Source organism: Stenella coeruleoalba (assembly GCF_951394435.1).
Source record: "Stenella coeruleoalba genome assembly, chromosome: 20".
Lineage (NCBI taxonomy): Eukaryota > Metazoa > Chordata > Mammalia > Artiodactyla > Delphinidae > Stenella > Stenella coeruleoalba.
The window spans coordinates 51699360-51724944 of NC_137166.1; the positions used below are offsets into that span (position 1 = coordinate 51699360).

General features: G+C 54.7%; 1 protein-coding gene across 6 annotated transcripts; it reads left to right on the plus strand.

The window, feature by feature from the left end:
* On the plus strand, positions 1–23957 carry KASH5 (KASH domain containing 5). Of its 6 annotated transcripts, XM_079908262.1 has the most exons (20): positions 1–83; positions 2385–2522; positions 5616–5720; positions 6145–6331; positions 6804–6868; positions 8038–8104; positions 8367–8528; positions 8775–8892; positions 9230–9280; positions 14470–14547; positions 14813–14869; positions 15117–15176; positions 16161–16225; positions 16389–16476; positions 16781–16903; positions 18987–19045; positions 20844–20889; positions 22599–22663; positions 22747–22866; positions 22973–23957. In XM_079908262.1, exons 2-20 carry the CDS (start codon positions 2480–2482, stop codon positions 23130–23132), a joined length of 1719 nt encoding a protein of 572 aa, XP_079764388.1. In that variant the 5' UTR covers positions 1–83; positions 2385–2479; the 3' UTR covers positions 23133–23957. The 6 variants fall into 6 exon arrangements, 5 of the variants coding, with proteins under 5 accessions (XP_079764388.1, XP_079764385.1, XP_079764386.1 ...); XR_013825359.1 differs by lacking the exon at positions 16389–16476 and having other exon boundaries at positions 22973–23102; XM_079908259.1 differs by having other exon boundaries at positions 22747–23957.
* Positions 23958–25585: the final 1628 nt, after the last annotated feature.

A 25585-nucleotide genomic window follows, 5' to 3' on the forward strand; every position in this document is an offset into this window, starting at 1 on the left:
CGCCGCGCGCGCTCTCGGTCCCACCCCGCCGCCTTTGCTTTTCCGGGCGGGGTCAGCGCAGGCGTCTCTCCTCAACGACCCAGGTGCCGTTTGTTTGTCGTTCGTGGCCCTCAGCTGTGTCCCTAGACTGGGACGTGGCCTCAGGTGCGCCCTGGCCGTGGCGAGGTTCCCCGGACCAGCCGGGTCAGAGCCCCTCCTGAAATCCTGGCAGAGCCCCCAAATCCTAGGGGAGAGTCCCCAATATCAGGGCCTTCTAAGGCTTGTTAAAAGTCTTTTTGAAATCCTCACCAGATCCCCTCAGAAATACTGAAAGGAACCCCCCAGGAAATCTTGTAGATGACCCCTGAAATCCTGTCAGAATCTTCTAGAAATTCTGTCAGACTTCTCCCTCAGAGCCTGTCAGAGACACCCCCCCAAACCCTGTTTCGCTCCTCCCAACTCCTATCAGAACCCTCCCCCCAAGTCCTGCCAGAGGTCCGCAGAAACCAAAAATCCTGTCAGATTCCCCTCCAAAATCGTGTTAGAGACGCCCTCCCCCGAAATCCGGAGACTCCCCAGAAATCCAGTCAGAGACCCCCTTGAAATCCCCACAATGCTTGCTTGGGTCCTCCTCCTGCTAGAATCTCCCCGTCAAAGACCCCTGAGGTCCACCAGAGCCTCCCTCGGTCCCTCACCAGGAGTGTGTCCCCCAAGCCCTGTCAGAGGCTCCCAGGGCCTGTCAGCACCCTCGCTCGCAGGGACCCTTCCCCATTCAGGCCCCACAGCCGTCACCCCCCTTCTGCACCCCCCAGCCTGGTCCACACTCTGGAAGGGTCTCTCTTGAAAGACCCCTTTTTCTAGGACCTTCTAAAAGCCACCAGGAAGTGTGCACTCCACAGCTGTGGACCCCGTCTGGCACCAGGGAGAGCAGGGCATGGGGAGTACTTGGTGAGGAAAAGGGGGGCTGAGTGGGTGGGGTGAGGACAGACAGGCCCCAGGTGACCGTATGTTGATCGTGTGCCCCAGTGTGCCCAGTTCAGCCTTATATGGGCACCATTGTCTGTTGTCATTATTCGTAGCTCCCCTTTCACTCTTGAAAGTGTCCTGGAGTTGGGACAGTAAGTCGTATGGTCAACCTGGGTATGATGGAAGCAGGACAGGGCACTGTCAGGGCACAAAGGAGGGAGTCCCTAACTGCTCTAGGCACTCAAGGAAGGCTCCCCAGAGGAGCTGGGAGCCTGGGCCTGGGAGGACCGTGGGAAGATGCTGAGTCCCTATATGGGCCGTGAGGGACCTGGAGGTCGGCCAGTGGAGAGAAAAGTGGCAAGAAGAAGCCGGGAGTTTCAGGGACCGCTCTGTGCTGCACCAGCCTGAGGGGCTGGACTTAGCCCTGAGGGCACTTTTCCTGATGTGCGCCCAGTGGTGCCAGGACACCCCGCCAGGTTCCCATCCCCATGGGGATCACTTTCATGGTGTGGGGCCCTCTGGTGTCAGTTCACTGCGGCCTGGATCCCATGGCCTCGGTGCCCCGGGCCGCCTGCTGGGGGGTTCCAACTGAGGGCACTAGGGAGCCATGGGAGGGCTGGGAGCAGGAGAGAGGTGGGGATCAAACTCACAGGCGAAGCCAGCAGTTCCAAATACAAGCTGATAGGGCAAGAATGTCAGTAGCCCAGGGTGGTGTGAGAACCCAGGGACAGCCCCTCTTTCGGAAACGTTTTCCAGAGGAGGGGACATGGGAGCTGAGACAGGAAGGGCCAGTGAAGAGGATGTCCCAGGCAGAGACCTGGAGGTGGGAAGAACTGGCTCAGTTTGGGGAACAGCACACAGTTCAGAGTTGCTGGAGCAGCAAGTGGGATTTGGGGTCAGGGAGACAGGTGGGATCAGGCCATGAAGGGCCTTCGATATCAAGTCCAAGGTCTAGGCTTTGTCCACGGGGTGCTTGGGCGCTGTGGAAGGACATTGAGCAGGGGAGGGGCGGGTAGCTCTGGGGCCCTGTGAGGATGGATTGGGGCGGGAGACTGGAGTCAGGAAGCTGGGTCAAGGGCCCAGGGGGAGAGGCTGAGGCCTGACCAGCGGCCATAGGGAAGGAGAGGAGGGGTCAGGGGAGAGTCACTGGGCAGGAGGGACAGGGCTGGGGAACTTGACAAACTGCGAGGAGGAGGGATGGCAGGAAGGAGTGACCCTACCCACTTTGATCTCTGCCGCCCACTCCTTGGGCCCCCCATTTTCCCAGCTCACACCTCCAGTCCATAAAACAGGTCTGAGTGGGAGCTGCACTGGTCCAGGCAGGGGTAGGCAAACTGGTTCTGAGAATCCAGAGCGGCCTGGCACACAGGTGGGGCAGGGCAGGTCTTCATCCACGGGTGGCTGGTCTGAGGAGGCCATTCCCCTGTTTGTCCTTCCAGGATCTCTTGAAGAAGCTGGTCCCTTTTCGGTCCCTCCCGGTGATGTGGGGGAGCTGTTAGCTTCGCCAGCAGCTGCAGAGCAGCGGGGGTGGCCCATGGACCTGCCAGAGAGCCAGGCGGGTGGCCCTGCTGCCGAAGGTAAGTGGCTGCATCCCTGTTTGTCCCGTGGGAGGATGAAGAGGGAGGAGTGGGTGGATGGGACACCAGGCTGTGACTCGGGGACTTGGGAGAGGTGGCCTGGGGTGGCTGAGCCTCCACCTCAAGGCAGGGTGGGCGGTAGGGAGGGATCCTTGATGAAGTGCCTGCTGTGTGCCCACCTGCCTGGACACCTTATTTCATTTGCTCTGGGGAGGCCAGACTGGGAGAGTAGAAGCCTCTGCATGCGCTGTGCCCCCTGCCTGGAGCACCCTCTCCAGTGACCCACAGGCTACCCTCACTTCATTCAGATCTCTGCTTTCTGTAAAGCAGCTGCCCTGTCGCACTCTCTCCCCTTTCCTGCTTTACTTCTCTTCATAGCACTGACATCTATTTGTCTGTCTGTTTAGACTCTGTCTCCCCCACTAGAACATGAGCTCCACAGGGCAGCCTCGGTTTTATTCACTCTGGTATTCCCAGTCCCTAGAGCTGCGCTGGTCAATGTGCGAGCCATATATGTAATTTAAAATTTTGTTAGTAGCCACATTGAAAGAAAAAAAAAGAAACAGACAAAATGAATGGCAATAATAGATTTTATTTAACCCCATATATCCAAAACAGTATCCTTTCAGCATACAACAATATAAAAATGTGTTGGAGTCATTCTCTTTTTTTCATACTAAGTCTTCAAAATCTGGTGTGTACTTTACACTAATAGAGCACCTCAATTTACACTCACCACAGTTCAGGTCTCAAGAACCACTGTGGCCAGCGGCTGCCCTGTTGGTCACGCTGCACTGGAGCAATGCCTGACATGTAATAGGAACCCAGTTGCTAAGTCCTTGAATAATTGGATGGATGCAGACCAAATGGGTGTGAAAGCGGCTTTGGGAGGAAGATGCTGGGTTGCCCTTCCTGAAACTCATCTATTAAGTGAGAGAGCCCGAGGGAGACTGCCATCCTAGAGGAGAGGCAAGACCCCTTTCTTAGAGGCTCCTAGCAGGCCTGGACTCTGGCCTCAGGAGGCTCTCCAGATAAGAAGGTAGGAGGCAGACACCGGGGTTCGGGAAGTGAGGGCAGGCTGACCGAGGGACCAACATCTAAACATCTAAACTTCGTCTGCACCAGCAGAGGGCGTGCGGCCACCGAGGAACCATGGCCAAGGGCTGAGCCAGCTTTGGGAGGCTCCCGAAGGAAAGTGAGGAACACACCCAGAAGGGATGGAGACCGAGGAAGGCAAGGAGGGAGAGAGAAGGCTCAGGGAACGGAGAGTCGCTGAGTTGTGGGGAAAGAAGCACAGAGACAGGGAAGAAAATGGGAGCGGTGGACATGGAGACAGGCAGGCAGGACTCAGGGGACAGAGAGATGGGGAGGAGGATGGGGAGAAAGAGCCAGAGAGAAAAAACTAGAGAAGGGACAGGACAGAGACAGAGGTAGAGACACTGAGGAAGGAAATGAAGGAAAGAAGACAGGAGAGAAGCAGAGTGACATCTTCCTGAGGGGCCCCGGGAGGCAGAGTGTCACATCTGCACTGTAGATACATGCAGATCCTCAGATCCCACGACATCTGGAGCCGGCCAGTCCTGGGTGACCTCACTGGGCCTCAGGGTCCTCCTCCATAACATGGGGGCACAGTGAGAGGAGGTGTCTCCCCTAACTATACATTCCCACTCCCCTTCCCTAGAAGCATGAGTTCAAACCCAAGGGGACAAATTTTAGCTCACTACAAAGAACCCTTGAAGAATCAGGGGGATGAGAAAGGGCACTCATATGTTGAACATGTGACCTTGGGCAAGTTTCTAACTTGCCCGTCTCTAAGTATCCTTATCTTTAAAGTGAGGCTAATAATAGCAGCCACCATGGTTGGTGTAAGATGCTCAGAAGGGGCCTGGCTCCTATTAAAGGCTGAATACATGTTCAGTTTTATTACTGAGCTCCCACCATGTGCCAGGCCCTCTGCCAGGACCTTTCCAGATTTTATCTCATCTCTTCTCCAGGAGCGAAGTAACCACCCCCCCACCCATTTTCCGGAGGAAGAAACTGAGGCTCCAAGAGCCTGAGTCCCTTGCCCAGATTGCCCCCTGAGTCTGTCAGACCTTGCAGCCTGTGCTTGGCCCTCTGCTATACCCAGCTGTCCAGGGTCAGGGCAGGGAGCCTCATAGGTCACTTCCAGCCCTGGGAAAGAGGCTGGGCTGGCCCAGTGGGTCCTGGGGTAGAGAATATATAGGCTCCTTCTATATCTTGGAGCATTTGTTGAGTACCTGTTATGTGTGGATACAGCAGTGGACAAACAGACCCCAGGATATTCACATTGTGCAGAGGCAGGGGAGAGGGGGTGCTCTTCAAATACATAGACCTAGCCCTCCCATCCCTGGGGAGGGGAGATCACTCTACCCACCCATTTTACCGGTGGGGAAACTGAGGCTCCAAAAGGAGAAAAGACTTGCTCACAGTCATGAAGCTGGACTCTGAGCTCCTAACTGCTCCCCACCCACCCTGCCTGGATTGCCCCATCCCCCTTCGTTTCAGGCCCCAGGCCGTGGGCACTGATGTCGCCAGCCTCAGGGATGTGGGAAGGAGAGAGACCCAGCCCCGAGGCAGGCTGGGAGACCGGAGATGCTGCCGGGAGTGATCGATCCAGGCTGCCCGCGCGATATTGGATTGTTCCTGGCTCCTGGGCCCACCTTCACCCTCGGCTTCTCCCAGAATCCTCTCTTCTTTGCCCTCCTCCACCCTTAGCCCCCTCTGAGCCGAGCCTGGGAAGCAGGGGAAGAGAGGAGGAAAGGCTGTACTCAGAGTATTTGTTCAGTATCTGGGCTCCTGAGCCAACTGAACACAAAGGATTCAACAGCAGGGGCACTTCCTGGCCTGAAAGATGGGGCCCACATTCCCAGGTCAGGGGATGGGGGAGGTGACTCAAAGACCCTCACATTGTGGCTGCCACCCAAAGCTTCCTGCGGTTCCCCACCAGCCCAAACTCCAGGCAGCTTGAAATGAATTCCTTTCCCTCTGCAGGAGCCAGGACCTGGGGTCACCCCTCTTTGCTCTTCATCGTCCCCCCTCCTCATAGGTGGGCTGGCACTCTTGTCTCCTCAGTGTACCTCTTGGACCAGCCAGAGGAGGGGAGCCTGGGGACACCGCTCGGCTTAGAGGAACAAATACTCAACTCCACGTTTGAAGCTTGTGACCCCCAGAGGACAGGTCAGAGAATCAAGGAATTATGAGGGATGGAGATGGGCGGCTGGGAACTGGGGAGCCATAGCGAGAGGGATGGGCTAGGGTGAAGTGGATGATTGTGGGAAGCTTCCGGAAGGAAATGGATAAGGGGATGGAGGCCTTTCAGGACAAGGACAGTGAGGGGAGGAAACTTGGGGAACCTTAACAGAGGAGGGTGGGGCTTTGGGGCCTGGGAGAGGGAGGAAGGGCAGCCACTGTGGACCTGGTGGGGCACAGCTGGTTCTCTTCAGTCCACCTTCTGCGGTGGGGATGACTGGGCCCCATTGCCCAAGGGCCATGGTGCTGGGGTGCCACCAGCCCAGCCAGTGGTCCCACTTCAAAGCCATTGCCTGTCCCCATCCCCCACCCCTCACCTGCCCGACTCCCTCACAGCCTGCTTTATCCCCAGGCACTGTGGCTGTGACCCATGTACTAGCCTACCTGGAGGCTGTGACGGGACGGGGTCCCCAGGATGCACGCCTCCAAACACTGGCCTGCAGCCTGGACCCCAATGGCGAGGGCCCTCAGGCCACTGTGGACTTGGACACCTTCCTGGTCATCATGCGGGACTGGATTGCTGCCTGTCAGCGGGATGGGTGGGTCCCCGCACCTCCCCCCTCCCCCAGGAAACCCTTCCTAAGATCTAACCTCATACCTGCTTACTGTAGCCAGCACCCTTTGGGCACAGCGACCTGCTGTAGTTGGAAGGAAGCTGAGGAGGAGAGAAAAGTAGAGATGGGGTTGGGAGGGGGTTCTGAGGACAAAGTGCCTGAAGTTGGGAGGCAGAGGGAGTCTGGGGGCAGAAATAAAATGGGCTGGAAGGAGGAGAAGGGTGATTGTTAAGGGGCTGACAGAGGCCTGTCCCTATCCCTCCTCCAAACCCAGTCCTTGCCCCTCCTGCTTTTCCATCTGGCCCCGAGCGCTTGCCATCTGGCCTCACCTTCCTCCCTACGGTGCTCACTCTCACCTGACCTGTCCCCTCCCACCACCCGCAATCCCCCTGCCAGTGGCTGGTCAGGAGTGGGCAGGTTGTTGCAGGGAGCTCTAAGCCTCATCCCTTTGATACAGGGGATTAGAGCTGGAAGAGGAGACCGCCTTTGAGGGAACCCTGACCTCCCAGCAACTGCCATCTGGTGAGATTGTTATATATAGAATGAAGCAGGCAGGCCCAGGGTCAGACAGTGTGGGGAACTTCCCACCCAGGGGCAGAGCAGGGGATGGGGCAGGACTCCAGAGACCTTTGCTCTAACCTGGAGCTGCGAGTTTGGCTTTCTAGATGCCTCCATGACATGACTGCCTCCCAGCTGCCCTGAGCTTTGGAGTTTATTTGTTTTTTTCCTCACGGGTTCTTTCTAACTCCTCCTAACACCAGCCCTGTTACAGAGGCCCCTCCTACCTCTCATCATCATCTCCATCACCATCATCAAGCTGGCCCCTCCCTGTACTCTAGTCCCTGCATTCAAGGTCCCTCTGGTCTTGTTGCTGGCACTGCCCCGCTCCGGCCTGGCCTCAGCTCAGGCTGTTTCTCAGCCTAAACTTTCCGTGTCTTCTCTAATCCTTCACACCTGATAGGGAAGCCCTGGTGGGGAAGGCCTGGGATGCTGCAGGCTAAGGTCCCTTTCTTTCCAGCTCCCTCAGCACAGACCTGCAGTCCTCCCCTGCAGAAATCTGATTATCTGACTCATTACCTGCCCTGCTGTTTGGTTGGCTGGTTTGCTCACCATTCTACCCCAAAGTCTTCACGCACAGGAGGTGCTCCATAAAAAAGTGTTCATGTTCTATTTCTCCAGGCTTATAAAAACAAAACAAAAGTCAAAAAATATAGCTTTCTTGTTATTCTCTGGAACCTCCTCCAACCGGGCTGTGAGCAGGGAAGAGGCAGGAGAGGGGAGGAGAGGCTGGAGGCCAGGAGTCCAGGGAGGAGGCTGTGGTGAGGATCCAGGGGGAGAAGGTGAGGCCTGAGGCAGGAGGAGTGAGGGAGCCAGGACAGCCCAGGGGCTGGGTGGGTGAGTGGGAGAACTGGGAGGACAGACAAGTTTGGGGCAGTTGAGGTGCTGCCCAATGTTGGGCATGATGAATGTAGGGTGGTTGGGGGCTATGGGGAGATCCAGTCTGAGCTCAAGGTACCCATGAGCAAGAGGCTTTCTGGATGGTGTGTATAATTGCAACCCCAGGAGCAGATGGGATCACCCAGAGTGAATCTGAGGATGGAGGCCAAAGGAAGACCAAGGCCGGAATCCTGGAGCAATCCAACATCTCAGGCCACCTGGGAGCCCACCACCCTCTGTCTGTCTCCCTCCAGGATGCTCAGAAGCTGAGGGTCCAGCCAACCTGGAGAGCTTCGGAGGCGAAGACCCCAGACCTGAGTTGTACCTATCCTCAGCCCCTCCCTGCCCTCCCCCTGCCCATGCCCTCCAGCCTGCCTAGGGCCCAGGGCCTGGCCTAAGGCTTGGGGTCCTTCGGGAAGTGGGTGAGGGACACAGGCTGTGCTAATAGCGCAGGGAGAGTGGGGCAGTCTCCTATTTCTCTTCCTCTAGAAGAGCCGCATCTCCCCGACACCAACACCTACCCCAACCTGGGGAAAGGAGGCCAGGGCTGTGGGCAGTGACCCTGGACCTTCCCTGTCCCCAGGCCCGCCACAGCTGACCTGCTGAGCAGCCTGGAGGACTTGGAGCTCAGCAACCGCCGGCTGGCTGGGGAGAACGCCAAACTGCAGCGCAGTGTGGAGACAGCCGAGGAGGGTTCCCTGCACCTTGGGGAGGAAATTTTGGCTTTGCGCAAGCGGCTCCGCAGGTGGGCCCGGCCCCGCCCACCCTCCTGCACACCCCCGTGTCCCACCTGCCCACAGGCACAGGCTCACTGCCACTTTCTTAGTATTTTAGGTAGAAACTGGGTTTCTGTCCCCCACACTCAGTCTCTTTCCCTCCTTTTTCCTCTGGGTCTCTGTCTGGGATTTCTCTGTTGCTCTGAGTGGATCTACATCTGTGATCTCTGTCTTCCTCTCTCCCATGTGGCCCACCTGCCCCTGCCCCCACTCAGTACCCAACAGGCTCTGCAGTTTGCCAAGGCCTTGGATGAGGAACTGGAGGACCTGAAGACTCTGGCCAAGAGCCTGGAGGAACAGAATCGCGGCCTTCTGGCCCAAGCCCGTCAGACGGTGGGTTTCTGGCAAGGGGCACAAAGGTGCACTCTTCTTCCTACTATCTTGGAGTCTGAGCAACAGAGACTGACTATGGAGTGGGAAAGGGCAGAGGTCTCCCGGGCTTCCTCCCTCAGTCCAGGCCCTGCTCCCCAGACTTTGGATCCAGATCTACTTGCCGTCCCTCTCATGACAAAGGGGACAGCAGCAGTCAGCAGGGCTCCCCAGACGCATTCCCCCAGCCCTGCTCTTCAGTGACCCAGGCCCAAGTTGTGTGCCCAGGGGTGGAAAAAGGGCAATCTGGGGGCAAGGAGGCCTGAAAAGGCAGCTTTGTTCTCTCTCTGGGCTCGGTCAGGAAAAGGAGCAGCAGCAGCTGGTGGCTGAGATAGAGAGTCTGCAGGAGGAGGTGAGCTGAGGCCCAGTGCCCACCCCTACCCCTTCCCCAGTCCTCAGGATCTCCCTGCCCTACCCACTGCTGCCCCAAACACCCCCAGCCGCCTGCAACAAACACCCTTCAGTCTGGTGAGGGAGACCTCAGAAGCCCAATCCCAATGTGTGAAGTCCCTGAAGGTCACATGGCTGCATGTGAGGACTGCCACAGTCGGTAAGAGGGTGGGGCATGGGGCGGACTCCCGGTTACGGTTACGTGAGGCTGCCTACATAAGCATGGGCCAGTCTGCCCTTCTCTGTGCCTCAGTGCCCTCACCTGCGAGAAAGGGAAAAATAATGGAATCTCCCTGGTTGGATTGTGTGAGATTTAAACAAGAGGATGCTAGGTACAAGGCAGGACACATGGAAAGAGCTCACTAGAAGATAGCTAGTGTTGTTCATATTTTTTATGGTGGAAAGAGCACAGGCCTTAACGTCAGCCCTGATTCAAATCCCGTCTCTGGGAATCCCCTGGCAGTCCAGTGGTTAGGACTCTGAGCTTCCACTGCAGGGGACACGGGTTCGATCCCTGGCTGGGGAACTAAGATCCTACATGCTGCACAGCACGACCAAAAAGAAAAAAAACAAATCCCATCTCTGCCACTTACACAACAGACAGCCTTTAGGTATGTGACGTGCCCTTTCCGAGCCATAGTTTTATTCTCTAAGAACAGGAGAGAAGGGTATCTGTTCGTCAGGATTGCTGTGGGGATTAAATGGCCACTTTTAGCCCAGAGCCTAACACATAGCATGAAGAGGCCCAGTCCAGCCTCAGGGCTGACTCAAGCCCCATTCTGAGACAGAAAACATCGTCTTAGTTAAAATTCTGGGTCCACCTACTCCTTTTAGGTGGAAATAAAGCCCACACGGAAGGTGGCATCTAAGTTGCTGGAGAGCCATGCAGCATCTCAGTGCTCCTCAGTCAATGTCTGTTCTCTCTGCTGGTCACAGACTGATGTTCGTTGTCCCATCTGGTCCTTAGCCTTAGTCACCACTGCACGCTGGCATCCACTGGGGGGCTGGCATTGCCTTCTGGTCTCTGGATGTACTGTCCTCACTGCATCTGCTGGTGGTATCCCTCGTCGGAACCCGACAACCCACAAATGCCACTGGGGTTCCTCCACACCCTTTTAGGGGCACAGAGGAGGTTTAGCTGCTTTCCTGTGACTTTGTGTCTATAGGGGCCTCACTGGGCCTTCTGTGCCTTAGCTCCTCACACAGCCATCTCTGTTCTATTTTTCACACACCTTGCTGCTTCACAGACTGAGCTGGGAAACACCTCTCTCAGATTCCCAGATGTTCCAGAGGTTCTGTGGTTCAACTGCATCCATCCTGTCCAGCCGTCTAACCTGGGACTTGGGACTGGCCTCAGGGCCCATTTTCACTCTGTTGTTCTCTTCTTTGACTCTTCCTGAACTCCTCCTCCAGCGCTGAAGATCTCTGCCCAGTCCAGGCAGTAATACTCATTCTGCCTGATCCTCCCACATCTCTGTCCTATGTCTGTATTATGGCTTTTACACGTAAACCAAAAAATTTTCCACTATCATTCCCTGGCTCTTCCATGAAAATTCCCTCTGTCGGGACAATGGGAATCTCGCTGCAGGATGGCTGCCATGGTGTGAAGCATGGGGTGCAGACAGGATGTGACTGTTTCTTCTAGAACATCTCTTTTATTGGGGGTATAGTTGTTTTACAACGTTGTGTTGGTTTCTACCGTACAGCAAAGTGCCGTAGAGTTCCCTGTGCTATACAGCAGGTTCTCATTGGTTATCTATTTTATACATGTTAGTGTATATATGTCAATCCCAATCTCCCAATTCATCCCACCCTCTCCCCCAAAACATCTCTTTTTAAGAACAAGAAGAGGGCTTCCCTGGTGGCGCAGTTGTTGAGAGTCCGCCTGCTGATGCAGGGGACACGGGTTCGTGCCCCGGTCCGGGAAGATCCCACATGCCGCGGAGCGGCTGGGCCCGTGAGCCATGGCCGCTGAGCCTGCGCGTCCGGAGCCTGTGCTCCGCAACGGGTGAGGCCACAACAGAGAGAGGCCCACGTACCGCAAAAAAAAAAAAAAAAAAAAAGAAAGAAAAAAAAAGAACAAGAAGAAACTTTCCCTGAAGCCCCATGACAGGACCTCCCTCTCATATCTCATTGGCTAAAGTGACATCAAATGATTATAGCCGAACCACTCCCTGACATGGATAACACAGCCACCGATAGGTCTGGGATACTTTCAGCTCGGAAGAAGAAAGCACCAAAGAACCGGTGGCTTCAGTCTGAAGGACACTAATTAACTTAACAAGAGGTTTTGAAGGTTCTGGGCTGGTTTGGCAGCTTTTTGACTTGTTTGTCTGCCCGTGGCCTCGGGATCACGGATGGCTACAACAGCTCCAGACCTCACGTTCTCACTCAAAGCAGGACAAAGAGGGACAAATGCTCCTCTCACGGCTCTCTCTCTTCATAAGAAGGAAACATTTTTCCAGGAGCACCTCCACTCCACCCCCGCACCAGCAGACTCCTCTCACAGCTCACTGGATTACATGACGAGAGGCTGGGATAATATCTGACCTTCCTCAGCCTCTGGAGTGGGAGGCAAACGAGTGAGAGGGGGTGAGAATGGCTGCTGGGTTAGCTAACCAGCCGGGTATCTGTCCTGAATCTGCTGAGATTTCCATCTTGATTCACCTCCAGAGCTGCGGCTGGGACCCACCTGCCCGCGTGGATAGTGGACCCCCAAGGAAAGTAGGAGAGGGAATAAGCAGGGTGAATGGCAGCCGGCAGTCTCTGCCTCCTCCTGGCCCAGAAGGCCTGTGCCAGGTCAAGTGCCTTGAGCAGCGCCTGGGACATCCTAGGCGCTTGATAAACAAGCTATTCTTGGTTCCCTTCCCCCACCTTTCCCTTCTCAGCAGCTGCCTACAGACCATCTATAGATCAAGTTCTCAAGTTACAGTAGAATAATGCTGGAGTAAGGGACACTCAGCTTTCCTACGAGAAGGTACAGAGCAGGGCTCAGGTTACTGCAGAAGGAGGCAGGAGCGGCTGAGTAACCAGGTTCCCTGCCGAGTGGCCCAGGATCCAGCCTGTAAATCCCGACCAGGTGGACAGATGTTGACACAGCATTCCTGGCCCGTCCTTCCTCTGCCCTTCACCTGGCAGCCCAGGCCCGCTGAGCCTGAGAGGGGGAGAAGGCGGCTGATGGAGGACTTGGAGCTGAGCCAGGCTGGAGTGAGGCGGGGAGCTGACCTTGGTATCCCTAGGGGCGCAAGGAGGAGGGATGTGGCCAAGGGTAAGTCGACTGCCTCCGTGCTCCTGAAATGCTTTCCCCAGTGACTGCCTCATGTCAAAACTCAGTGCAACTTGCTAGGTTTTTGGTGCCTGGAAGCTCTAGACTGGAATTTGGTCTGTTTTATTCTCAAATCTCATTTTGTGGCTGGCGTGGGCTGCCCTCTCCCAGCCCCCTTGTTTTCGCAGATAACTCTCTTTACCCTTGAGGACTCAGACCCAGTACATCCTCCTTGCAAAGCCTGGGCTCCCACAAGGCCCAGGGCCCTAGGCCCACCTCATGTATTATCATCTGCTTCTGTGTCGGTCTCCACCTCCAGTGATGAGCAACTTGAGATGAGGGACGAAGCTCGTTCCCCATTCTCATCCAGGGCTGCAACTGGCTCAGAGGAGTCTGGGAGTTAAAAGTGCAGGATTCGGGCTTCCCTGGTGGCACAGTGGTTGCGAGTCCACCTGCCAATGCAGGGGACGCAGGTTCATGCCCCGGTCCGGGAAGATCCCACATGCTGTGGAGCGGCTGGGCCCATGAGCCATGGCCGCTGAGCCTGCGCGTCTGGAGCCTGTGCTCCGCAACGGAAGAGGCCACAGCAGTGAGAGGCCCGTGTACTGCAAAACAACAACAACAAAAGTGCAGGATTTGGAATCAGATTTGGGTTTGAGTCCACTTACTCTCCACGTGACCTTGGCCAAGTTTCTTAGCCACGCCAATCCTAATTTCTTCTGTAAAACTGGGGATGATTACAGTGTAAAAATTAATAATTGGGACAGCCAGACTTTACATTCTTCCTGAAAGGCACAGTATAACGCATATAGCAGTATCCATGAAATCTTCCTTCCAAAAATTAAACAGGAGTCTGGACAAGGCCCTGGACCTACACATCAGTTTATAGGAAATAATGAGGGGGGAGGAGCATGGTAAATATCCTGCACAGGGAACAAGAACACAGTAAAGCAAATCCAAACGCACCAATTCTACAGGACAAATGACCTGGTTTCTTCTATAAATGAAGGACCTGAAAAAATGCCAGGACTGGGGAGGCTGGGGATCACTGTCAGATGAAAAGAAATGGGAGGTTTCAACCAAAAGCCATGGTGGACCTTGTTTGGATCCTCATTCAAAGAAGCTAAACGTGAAAAGACATTTGTGAGACAACCGAAACCAAAAAAGAGCACTGGGTGTGCAATGATATTAAGGAATTATGAATAATTTTGTTAAGAGTGATCACTGTATTGTGGTTTTACTAGAGGAAAAGTCCTCAAGTAGAAAATACAAATGCTGGAGTAGTTACAGGTGAAATAATATGATGCCTGGGGTTTACTTTAAAATACTCTGGTTAAACAAAACAAAACAAAAAAATTTGAAAAATATAGAAGAAATAAATGGGGAGAATGTATATGATTATTGAAATTGGGTGATGGATAATGGGGGTTCATCATACTGGTATTTTTTGGGGGGGCTGTGCCCCGCAGCTTGTGGGATCTTAGCTCCCCAACCAGGGATTGAACCCAGGCCCTCAGCAGTGAGAGTGTGGAGTCTTCACCATGGACTGCCAGGGAATTCCCATCTTTATCTTTAAAATAGGGCATAAGAAATAAGCTAACACTGGCAAGGTGTTCAGTAACTATTAGCAATAATAATTAGCTCATTTAATCCTCACAGCCACCCCGTGCATCCTATCTTATCTCCATTTTTGCAGCTCTATTTTGATTTTTCATCCGCAAATCAAAGCTGAGATCCCATAGGATGGTTAGAAGGATTAAATGGGCTAAAACATAGACAGTGCTGAGCATGAGGCCCAAGGCACATCAAGTGCTCAGCAAATGTCAGCTATGAATATTAACATGGCCGTTTGCTGAAGTGAATGTGACCAGGGTCCCTTCTTTCAGAACGAGAAGCTGCTGGCCGAGCAGGATGGAGTGAAAAGGAGGAGTGAGGAGCTGGCCACGGAGAAAGAGGCTTTGAAGGTGCCACCCGTCCCTAGCACCTTAACAACTTCCTACCACCCCGAGGCCATTTTTACAATCACCAGTTTCAGCCCCCGTGGTCTGGTGAGATCAGGGACTTCAGTCAAGCCGTCAGGTTCCCAGGGCCAGTGGGCAACTCAGCTGAAACCCCTCTCGGTGTAGCTGATGTCCAGAGACATGGATGGAGGTTGAGGAGAGGGGCTCGGGAGAGTGGGCAGGCCAGGGAGGGCAGGCCAGACAGATGGACGGGCTCCTTCCTTGGCAGCGGCAGCTCTACGAGTGTGAACGCCTCATTTGCCAGCGAGACGCCATCCTCTCCGAGGTGAGGGGGCTGGGGGAAAACATTTGCCTTCTGTGTGTCTCCTGCCCCAAGTCTGCAAAGGGAAGTCCTGCTTGGCTGTAATCCTTGGATAATTAGCCAGGAGAGATCAGAGTGGTTCCCGGGAAACTGGTGCTCTCCCTCAGGCCCTAGCTCTTCCCCCAAGCCCACCCCGCCTGTCCCCCCAACACCCAGCCTCAGCGTCTTTGGAGGGCTGGGCCCAGTCTCAGTGAGCTTTGGGCTTTCCCAGCGCACTCGCCACGCGGAGAGTCTGGCCAAGACCTTGGAGGAGTACAGAACTACAATCCAGGTAACCCACTGGCCTGGCCCCACTCTCCCCACTTCTCTTTTGCCATCTCTGGGATTTGCTGCCTGCTTCTGTCTCTGTTGATCTTTTTCTAAGTCTCCACGTCTTGTTTCTTCCATCGCTACTGTTTGACTGTGTGTCTCTCTCCCTCTCTGTCTCTCTCTGCCTTTTCACTTTTCCTCTGTTCCTTCCTTTCTCTCTCTCTATCTCCATCTCCTATCCACATTCCGTTTTTTTTTTTAAATATTTATTTATTTATTTGGCTATGTTGGGTCTTAGTTGCAGCACACGGGGTCTCTGTTGCAGCGCACGGGCTTCTCTAGTTGCGGCACGCAGGCTTCTCTCTAGTTGTGGTGTGCGGGCTCCAGAGCGCGCAGGCTCAGTAGCTGTGGCGCGCGGACTTAGTTGCCCCAAGGCAGGTGGGATCTTAGTTCCCCAACGAGGAATCGAACCCACGTCCCCTGCATTGGAAGGCAGATTCTTAACCACTATACCTCCAGGGAAATCCCTCCCATCCACTTTCATTCTCTGTGGGTGACTTCTCACCACATCTCCCCTCCTCCTATTTCTGTATCTCTGCCGGGCTTGTTTAGATTCTTGTCTCGGCCTCTCTCTGGGTCTAGTCCCTCTGTCTCCTGAGGCGACTCCTCTCTCTATACCTTGTCTTCAGAGTCTCTTGCACCCCATGTGTCTCTTGCCTCTCTGTGAATCTGTTTCTGTGTCTCTCGTTTTTCCATGTGTTTTATCTCTGCCTTCCTTTTCTTAATTTTCCTGACTGATAGGTTACCTTCCGGGTTCCTGTTGCTCTTTGCCTCTCTTTGGCTTCCTAAGTTTCTGTCACTGTTTCTTCCCCTTCTCCCTTGGCAATATGTGTCTGGAGGAGCCCAAAGAAGTCACAGGAGTGGAACTGACCTTGGAAGAGGAGCCCAGGCATGGGGGGGTGGGGAAAAATGGAGACCCAGGGGTCCCCCACTTCGTCCTTTGCAGGAACTGAAGCTGGAAATTTCACACCTGGAGGAGCAGCTGAGTCAGACCCATGAGGGGCTGGATGAGTGAGTGGAATGGCAGGGGTGGAGGAGGCAGGAGGGGAGCCCCAGGACAGGGACCCCTGGCCTCCAGCCCCAAGGTGGGCAGGGCAGCAACCCCAGCATAGGCTGACGGACAGGTGGTGGGCAGGCATGGAGGCAGCTTTCCCCGTCCTGACTGTGTGGCCAGGCTACCCGAAGGGGCTCAGGTGAGGAGAGTGGACTGGACCAAGCTGCCACGACCATCGCTGGGTGTGGAGATCCAGGCCATTCGGCAGGTGGGCCTGACACCCCCAGAACACCCTAACCCACCGCCAGCGGCAACTCTGACCCAGCCCTCTCACACCACCCCAGTTCCCCCAGGACCATCTCAGTCCTTAACTTCATCCCTAACCCAGTCCTTGGTCTGAGCACCAAACCCCTGCCGGGTGCTGCCCCCACCGACTCCCCAGCCCAACCTCTCACACCACCTTCTTTCCACCTCCCATCCTTACGCCTCAGCCCATCTCCATCCCACCTCTGACCTGTCTTCTGCCTTAATCTGACTCTCCATGGCCTCAGAAACAACTTCTTCTCTCCCAGAAACAGGAAGTGGCAGCCGCCGATCTCTCCAACCCTTTGTGTGGCGTGTGGCAGTGGGAGGAGGTCATCAATGAGACCAATGAGGAAGCTGAGTTTCCACCTGAAGCCCCAACTGGGGGGCAGGTGAGCACAGGAGGGACTCTGAGACCACTGGATCCAGGGGCCGGGAAAGGGGCCTGGGACACCATGTGCCTTCACTGTTCCCCATCTCATAGACAGATGTTGACTGAGGGCCTGCTGGCTGCTGGCCAAGGAGCCCCCAGCCAGACAGGACACCACCCCTGCCCTCTAGGGACTGGCCTGCTGGTGTGGAGGACAAAAGTGAACAAAGCAAACACACAAATTGCATGCTAGTGGTTGTCCTTATTTCAAATACACTGTCAGGAATCACCTTATTTAAAATGGGACTACAGTGGGAAGGGAGTAAGTGAATTGTTCTTCTTGACACCATAAAGGTACAGTAAGCATTTACCTTTTGAATATGTCACCTTTAAGAAAAACTTAACAAGCCCTCTACGTAATCTTGAATTCAACAATAGCCATTGTTTTATGACTTCCGTAATTACCTGAACAATATTTCAAACGTTGTTTGAAACAACGAAGACAACTCATCTTCAGTGTTCACAGCTGAAAAGTGAGATTTTAAGCTGTTAGTGCCAGAAGAATTCCTTTTTTTTAAGGAAATATTGCTAACAGCTCTGTAAACAACGCTGTATTGTCTTGAAAATTATACTGCTTCAAAGCTGTTCATCATCCTTAAAAGACAAACTCGTTTCTCTGTTCACTTTTTCCCTGAGTTGAGAGAAGCTTCTGTCTCTCTTTGACACCAGCGCTCCTGTGGGATTCCTCACTGACCTCTCCCACTGCTTCTGCGAGGTTTAGGCACCCTCATCCCTCATCCTGTTACTCATGGGAAACTGAGGCTCAGAGGACGATCACACAGCTTGTGGGGGGCGGAGCCACGCTCCTCAGGGGAAGTGTAAATTAGAGCGAGCTTCTGCTGAGAGTGGTCCGTTGCCTCCTGGAGGGGAAGGCTGACCCGGGCCTCCGGGTGCTGCCTGCGCTGGCTCCTGGGGATACAGAGCGGAGTCATTCAGGGCCTGGCTTCTCCAGCGCTCAAGGCCTGGTAGAGATCATGCAATCAGGCCATCCCAATGCAGGATGATCCATGTGCTAGACGTGGGCGGCGGGCCCTGTGGGAGCCTCGAGAAGAGAGTTTCCATGTTGGGTAGGCGACTGAAGGAGATATCACAGGGAAACTGACACGAGTTTATTTTGAAGAAAGAAAGAAGTTAAGTGGTGTGATAAAGGAGAGGTCTTCCAGGCAGTGGGAACAGTAAATGCAAGGATGTGAGAGCGTGAAACCACATAACATGTTTGTGGAGCAGAGGGCAGTGAGGGTGACTAATGAGAGATGAGGTCTGGCTGGATAATGAAAGGAATTCCCTGTCAATGAAGCTGAGAGGTTGTGCTTTTCTCCATCAAGCCACAGGAAGGCTGAGGGTAGGGAGGGGCAGGTCACCTCTGGATGTAGAAAGACCCCTCTGGGGCCACATGGGGACTGACTGGAGGCTGAGAGCCTGGGAGGCCAGGGAGGAGGCTGGGAAAGTGATCCAGAGGTAGAGGGTGAAGGTTGAGCCAGACCAGGGCCTTGGGATAGAGAAAAAGGGGCAGGGAGACAGAGCTGCCGACCTGCTGACAGCGGGGTTGAGGGCGCTGGATTCCGGGAAGGGAGTAGAGAGAAAGACGCTGAACTTAGCTTGCCACCCTGTGAGGTAAGCACCCTGAGGGATAGGGGGGTGCTTCTCAGGGGCAGTGGGTGCACAAGGCTGGAGCTCAGGGATGTACTTATAAAAGTGTCGAGTTGGTGGTTGAGACCACAGGCAAGGATGGATGTCTCCAGAGAAAATGGAGGGGGACCTGGGTCCCCAAGACTGGGAACTTGGGAGGAGAAGAGTGTTGGAAGGGAAACGTTGAGCCTCTTTGGGGCCCAGATGAGTGTGAGAGGCGCAGGGGTCCTGAACTCCTGGGTCCTGAAGGAGAAAGGGGCTTGCTGGAACAACTGTCCTGCTTCTGGCTTCTGCTCCTGGAGGGATGCTAGAGCCACTCTCAAGTGGGGCCCAAGAGGAGGGCAGGGCTTAGAAGCAGGTGGTGAATTCTTGGCAGGTGTTGCAGCCTGGGAGACCTAAGCTTTTCTTTCCCACAGAGAAACTTCCAGGCAGAGCCTGCATACCCTCATGAAGGAAGGAAGGAGCGATCAATGTGGTAAGAAGATTGGTCCTCCCTGAGCCATCCCTCTGCCTCTAGCTGACGCCAACTCTCAGATGGCTAGAGTACAAGGCCTGGAAGAGCCCCGAGGGAGTGCATCACTCATTCCCTCGTTCATTCATGCTGAGGCCACCCTGGGCCTGCAGACCAGGATGAGTGAGACCCAGCCCTGCCCTCAGACCCTGATCGTTCCAGAAGGACATCCAGCACCCAACCCCACCTGGGGGGAAATACTTTTGGAGGAGGCCCTGCTTGGGATCCTTTAGGAGTGGTATTCGTATAGGAGGCCCTTAGACAAGAAGACAGTTGTCAGGCAGATGGGACAGCTCAGTCACTAAGTCACTGTCACTGAACACACCTCTCCCAAGGCCTCCAGGGAACTGTGGGATCAATGAGACCAAGACTGTGCCCCAGGAGAGCAGCCAGACAGTTGGGAGATCATCAGGGGCTCTGGAATCAGACAGCCTGGGTTCAGATCCCAGCTCGGTTACTTTGTGATGGGGTGGAGTGAACCCCTGCCCTGTGATTGTTACCGACTGTTACGAGGCTCATGTGCAGCCTCGGAGGATAGAGAAAGCACTAGATGTCTGGGCCCACCCTCCTCCATGGGGCCTCTGCCTTCCTGCGGTGCCTCTCTGTTCCCCCTCCCCTCTTGCAGGCTCCCGGCTGCGGCAACTAATGAGGCTGCCTGCCGCGGCCTCTAATTGGACTTGTCTGGGAAAGCTGAGATTGGGCAGGATGGGGGCCCTGGAGCTGTGACCTCCCCCAGCGTCACCAGGGAATGGAAGAGGGGGCTGAGCAGCGGCGTAGACAAGGGCTGGCGTAGGGGCTGGACATCCGAGCAGGGTGCGGTGGGTAGGGGCAGCATGATCCACAGATTGGGAAGCTGGGAGTGAGGGAAGTGGTGAATCCTGTGACCCCTAGACGTGACCAGGGGCGAGAGCTTGGACCTTGAGAGAGGGGCTGGGGGTCCCCGAATAGAAGTCCCAGAGGATCAGACAGCTGTGTGTCTGACTGGGGCAGAGGCTGGGGCCCACGAGCCTGGATTGGATGGGAGTTGAGGAAACAGCTGTATCCTGAGGGTGTTGGGCCTGAAGCTGGTAGCTAAGGCTGGAAGGCTGGATCCCTGATCCCCAGCGAAGGTGGTTGGCAGGTGTTGTGGACCTCTGGGTCTCCAAGGGACGTCAGGGCTGGCCAGCTTGAGGCCTGAGTCCCCAGAGAGGCATTTCAGGGGCTCAGACAGCTGTGACCATAGGAGGCGCAGCGGCTGGAGCTTGCACACTTAAGAGAAATGATTTGGGATGGGGGCAGGGCCCACACAGCTGGGTTCTGGAGTCAAGGAAGTCTGAGCTGGAGTCCCAGTTCTCAAGACCCAGTAAGACCGAGACTGACTGAAAATGGCCCAACCCACCAGGCAGGAAGCTGGGCCAGGGGGTGGGGTCCCGGAGAGATCTGAGTCTCTGGTGTTTTGGGTGTGAGAGAACCAGAAGCCTCTGATCAACTGGGGGATCAGCTGGGAAAGTAGCAGCTGAGAAAGCCAATGAGGTGGAGAGGCCCCTGACCCTGTAGGAGTCACATACTCTGGAGAATTTGGTGAAAATTCCCTTGAAAAAATACAGATGCTGAGACCTACTCGCAACAGTTTGCTTGTTGGCAAACTCCAGGATATCCTCCAGGTCTCTCCACGGTGCCCATCCATGTTAAGAGCCCTCCTTTAAAGGTTCTGCCACACAGCGGGCGAATGGGAACCAGGCAGGGGAGACAGATGCTTGCAGCGACTTTCTTGTCACCCCAGGTTACCCAGGAGAGAGGAAGAAGAGGAAGCAGAGATCCCGGTCATGGTACGCAGTCCCCTGCACCATCCACTGCAGGCCCTCAGATGAGGCTGCTGTAGTCACAGCTCCTCCCCAGCCCCTGCCCACACCCACAAGCAGGCCAAGAGATAACGATGCCCTCGCTGCAGCTAATGAGAGGAGACGGTGCTGGAGAGGGAGGCTGCAGGCCAGTGGGCGGCCAGAATGTTCCCAGGGGACCCCCCCAAGCACACATACAGGGCCGCAGCCGCTACACCACAGACGTGGCTACACCCCCGGGTTGCAAAAATGCACAGGCACAAGCGCCCACACTCAGGAAGGGCCGGGCCCTCCCTGGCCAGCCCAGAACGCCTTTGGGGCACCGCACCTGTCACAGCTGCCCTGCCCGGCACCACCCACACCAGCTCCTTTGCTTCTCAAAGTGGCAGGTGACAATCCTGATTCTTAGGCAAGGAAGAGAGGGAAGGAAATTTGGCGAGGTCAGAAGCCTGCAGTCCTCAGATAAGATCCGTGAGCCCCGAAGGTGTGCCAGCCTCCGTTCCAGGCACCTGGGACCCTTCAGGGCCCACACCGTCCAACATGGTCTCTCTGAGCAGCCTGACCCCAAGCCCACTTCTTTCCCACCACACCACGCTCCCTTCCATGGAGACTGGGGCCTCACCTCAGTTTCCTCGCGGCTAGTGTGACAGCAATCTTTACCCAGCTCTCAGGGTGAGGATAAGTGTTAAGGATCAGGTAGTAAAGTGCCTGGCACAGAGCAGACACACAGGAGGCGACAGTGGTGAAGATAGTGGCTGGGGTTGGTGTTCCTGGAACTCTTTATTTATTATTGTATTGTTATTACCATATCATCATCCACAGAGCAAAGGCATGGGTGGGAAAGCCTGAGATCTGCAGAGGGGATGCCCTTTCAGAAAGACACGGGGGATGAGGTGGGAAAGTGAGTCAGGAGGAGTATTGGGGGCTTTAATCTTAAAGTGCCTGCTGGGCCTGGCACAGGGCAGGAAGATGGACCCAAAGAGTATACATGGGGGCTTCCCTGGTGGCGCAGTGGTTGAGGGTCTGCCTGCCGATGCAGGGGACACGGGTTCGTGCCCCGGTCCGGGAGGATCCCACATGCCGTGGAGCGGCTGGGCCCGTGAGCCATGGCCGCTGAGCCTGCGCGTCCGGAGCCTGTGCTTCACTACGGGAGAGGCCACAACAGTGAGAGGCCCGCGTACCGCAAAAAAAAAAAACAAAAAACAGTATCCACGGTGGACTAGGCCCAGCCCAGGGCTGGGCTCCTCAAGAATATGGAGTTTCTGCCCTCAGGGAGCCTGTATACTTCCAGAATCAGATAGAAGATGGAAATAATAATGTTGAGTAGCTCACGCAGTTATTGTACGCTCACTGTCTGCCAGGCACTGTTCTGAGCCTGCCTCCTGATTTTTTGGTTTTTGCCCACATTCACTCATTCATTCTCCACTTCAGCCCTGTGAGGTGGGTGCCGTCATCATCCCCATCCAGCACATGGAGAAAGTGGGGCCTGGAGAGATGGGGGGACGTGCCAAGGGACACATAGCAGGAAACTGGCAGAGCTGGGGGCTCAACGCAGCAGTGCGTCTCCGGGAGGCTCACGCACTGAACCACTGTGTCCCACCCCCTTCCATGTGGTCGCTTCTGTCCAGTGGGCTGAACCTAGCACCGCTCCCAATCCAGGACCCGGTGTCTCAAGTTTGTCTCCTTTGTCCTTCCAGGTGGATCTCCCCATCCCTCTGGGAGACTCACACCCTGGAGACATCCCAGGAAGCCCTCCTGAGAGGTAGAGGGACCCAAGGGCCTGGGGGCAGACTTGGGGGCAGAGAAAAAGTCCAGCACCATCGCCCTGCCTTCCTTTCCCCCCAGCAGGCCCTCAGAGCCGGAGCTGCAGCAAGCCCTGGTGCCGGTGGTGAAGGAGCTGGTCCCAGTCAGGAGGCCAGTCTGGGGCCACCTCTGCCTGCGCCCCCTGCACCCCCAGCAGCTCAGGTGCACCCCAAGCCGTCTCCAGAAGGAGGGTGATGGTCAGACAGGGCACTTCCGGGATACCATGGGCTCCCCTGGGCCCCCCAAGCACTGTGCTGCCTCCCCACAGAGTCACTCGGCACCCGCTGATCCTGGCGCCAGTCCTGGGCCTGCTGCTGCTGCTGCTACTGCTACTGCTGCTGCTGCTCTCGGTCCGGCTGCTGGGCCAGTCCCCGACCCCCACCTGGCCCCACCTCCAGCTCTGCTACCTCCAGCCGCCTCCAGTGTGAGGCACGCATCCCGCCGCCTCAGAGCAGCGTCTAGTTCAGTGATTTAACAGGGGCTCTTTTTACTGTTAATCCCGTGGGTGTGCCACTGTGATTTGGGATTATCCCACTGCCGGGACCCTAGATACAGTGCTGCAGGGTCCACAGTCCTGTATTGGGTTTTTATGTGAAGTCTCTTGTTTTTTTAACGTTGACAACTACATTTCTTAACAATAGCAAAACACAACCAGTAATGGATTAAGCACTAGGGGTTATATTTCCCTCACAAAACAAGTCTGGAGGAGGGCAGTTGTGGACCCACAGCTCAGTCTGCATAGCACCGGGACCAGCGTGCTGTGATTCTCTGTGACTCTCTTGGCCCTTCCCCTGTGCTCAGGAGGTGGCAGGTGTTGTAGCTTCATACGTCATATCTGCAGGGAGAAGGGGACACATCTCTTCCTTTTTATAAAGAAAAGCAATAGCCTTCCCAGAGCCAGCAGCAGACTCTGTCTCATCGGCCAGAGCTGTTTGGCATGACCACCCCTAGCTGCAAGGGCAACTCGGAGAGCATCTCTCTTGGCAGAAAGAGGGAGAACAAGATGTGGGCCAGGCACACACATAGATGTCACCAACGGCCAGCAGGAAACGGTGTGCCATTTGTTCATTCAGCAAACACTTAGTGATCATCTATTTGCCATGGCTAGACCTTAGAAGACAGAAAAATAGACCCTCCAATGCCAGGCTGAGGAGCACTGATTTTTCTCCTGAGGATGATGGGAGTTTGGGGGACATTTAATTATTTGTTTTTGGTTATTTACTTTGTAATTGAGGTATAACTTACATACAATGATAAATGGACAAATCAAGTATCAGCTGGATAAATTACTGCACATGTAAACATCCATGAAACCAAAACCCGGGTCAAGATATAGAACAGTTTCAGCACTGTAGAGGCTTCCTTGGGAGAGCTTTGAGCCAGGCAGGACAGTGATAGAGGTAGCTACAGGCTCTGTGAGAGCTCAGGAAAAGCACCTAACCCAGCCTGGGAGGTTAGAGATTTCTTCCCAAATAGGTGACATCTGCATTTAGTCTTGGAAGATGGGTAAGGTTGGTTATAGTAAACAGAGGTGGGAGAGGGTGTCCCAGGCAGAGGGATAAAAGTGTGTGAAGACCAGGTGGTTGGAAAGCACCTCTGTGTGTAGAAAGCGATAGGCAGCACCATGTTGCTTGGATTTAAAAAAAAAAAAAAAAAAGCCAGGGAAGGATTTGAGGCTTTAGAGTTGTGAGAAAAAAGATAGGCAGACAAGAGCCCATTAAGGGTTTTGAACACCAGCTTGAACTCTACTGCCAAGTGCCCAAGAAAGTGCTGTGATCAGGGAAGGGGCAGAATCAACTCTGGGTGGGAAAGAGACCTTCTGAGCCTGTACAGAGGATGAATAATAATGGAGTGAGGCTGGAGGCAGGAGGTGGGGAGAAGGCTGGGGCCATGGTCCAGGTGAGAGAGCATGAGGCCTGAGCTGGGCTGGGTGCATGGATGGAAAAAAGGGCAGGGCAGAAAGAGGCAGAGCAGGAAGGACAGAGCCAGGACTGACAGGCTATGAAGGAGGATGAAGAGGGAAGAGGCAAGGACTGCACCTGCATCTGACCCACTGACTCGTAGACAGTGGAGCCATTCCCAACATAGGTAACCCATGAGAAGGGGTGGGCTTGTGGGGGACACTCTGAGGTCATGTGGGGAGGAGTGAGTGTCTGGGTTCCAAGAAGTGGCTGGAGCCCTGAGCACTGAGCATTCAGTCTAGAAATGGGGGTCTGGATGTTATTAGCTGTGATGGTGATTGAAATGTGGGGATTGCTGAAATTTCCTGAGGAGAAGGGAGTAGAGTGGGAAGGGGTTTGGGGCACCATTTTGTGAAAAGCCTCAAATGCTAGACAAGCGATCTGGGAGGATGGACTTCCCTGGTGGTCCCGTGGTTAAGACTCCCCGCTCCCAACGCAGGGGAACCAGTTTCGATCCCTGGTCAGGAAACTAGATCCCGCATGCTGCAACGAAGATTCTCGCAAATAAGACCCTGCGCAGCCTAATTAATAAAAAAAAAAAAAAAGTGGGGAGGAAGTACAGGAAGAGCACAGGCCAAGACGGAGTTACCAGGCCCTTCAGCAAACAGAGGATGAGGCTTCTCACAGGGTTGTGAGGCTGAAAGAGCCAATACAATGGTATGTGGAAGAGTGCCCAGCATACAGTAACTACTCATAACATTTTAATTCTATTTCTCCATGAGAGTAGTGGAATTGTCTAGACTTCTGAAGTTGCACAGATTTGCGTTCCAATTATCCTTCACTAGCGCTGACAACTTTCAGAGCCATGTTTCTTTGTAAAATTTGGCCAACTCCAGATAGTTGTAAGGAATAAATACAGTTATTCATTGTTCAGTATTTCTGAATAACAGGGAAACAGGCCACATCCCACAGCCTAACGG

Excerpts from the sequence above, each read along its gene's own strand:
- KASH5 (XM_079908259.1), top strand. The coding sequence starts at position 2,480 with ATGGACCTGCCAGAGAGCCAGGCGGGTGGCCCTGCTGCCGAAG. Across the intron at positions 15,177-16,160 it reads AGTACAGAACTACAATCCAG|GAACTGAAGCTGGAAATTTC; the intron begins GTAACCCACTGG and ends CGTCCTTTGCAG. Across the intron at positions 16,477-16,780 it reads AGATCCAGGCCATTCGGCAG|AAACAGGAAGTGGCAGCCGC; the intron begins GTGGGCCTGACA and ends CTTCTCTCCCAG.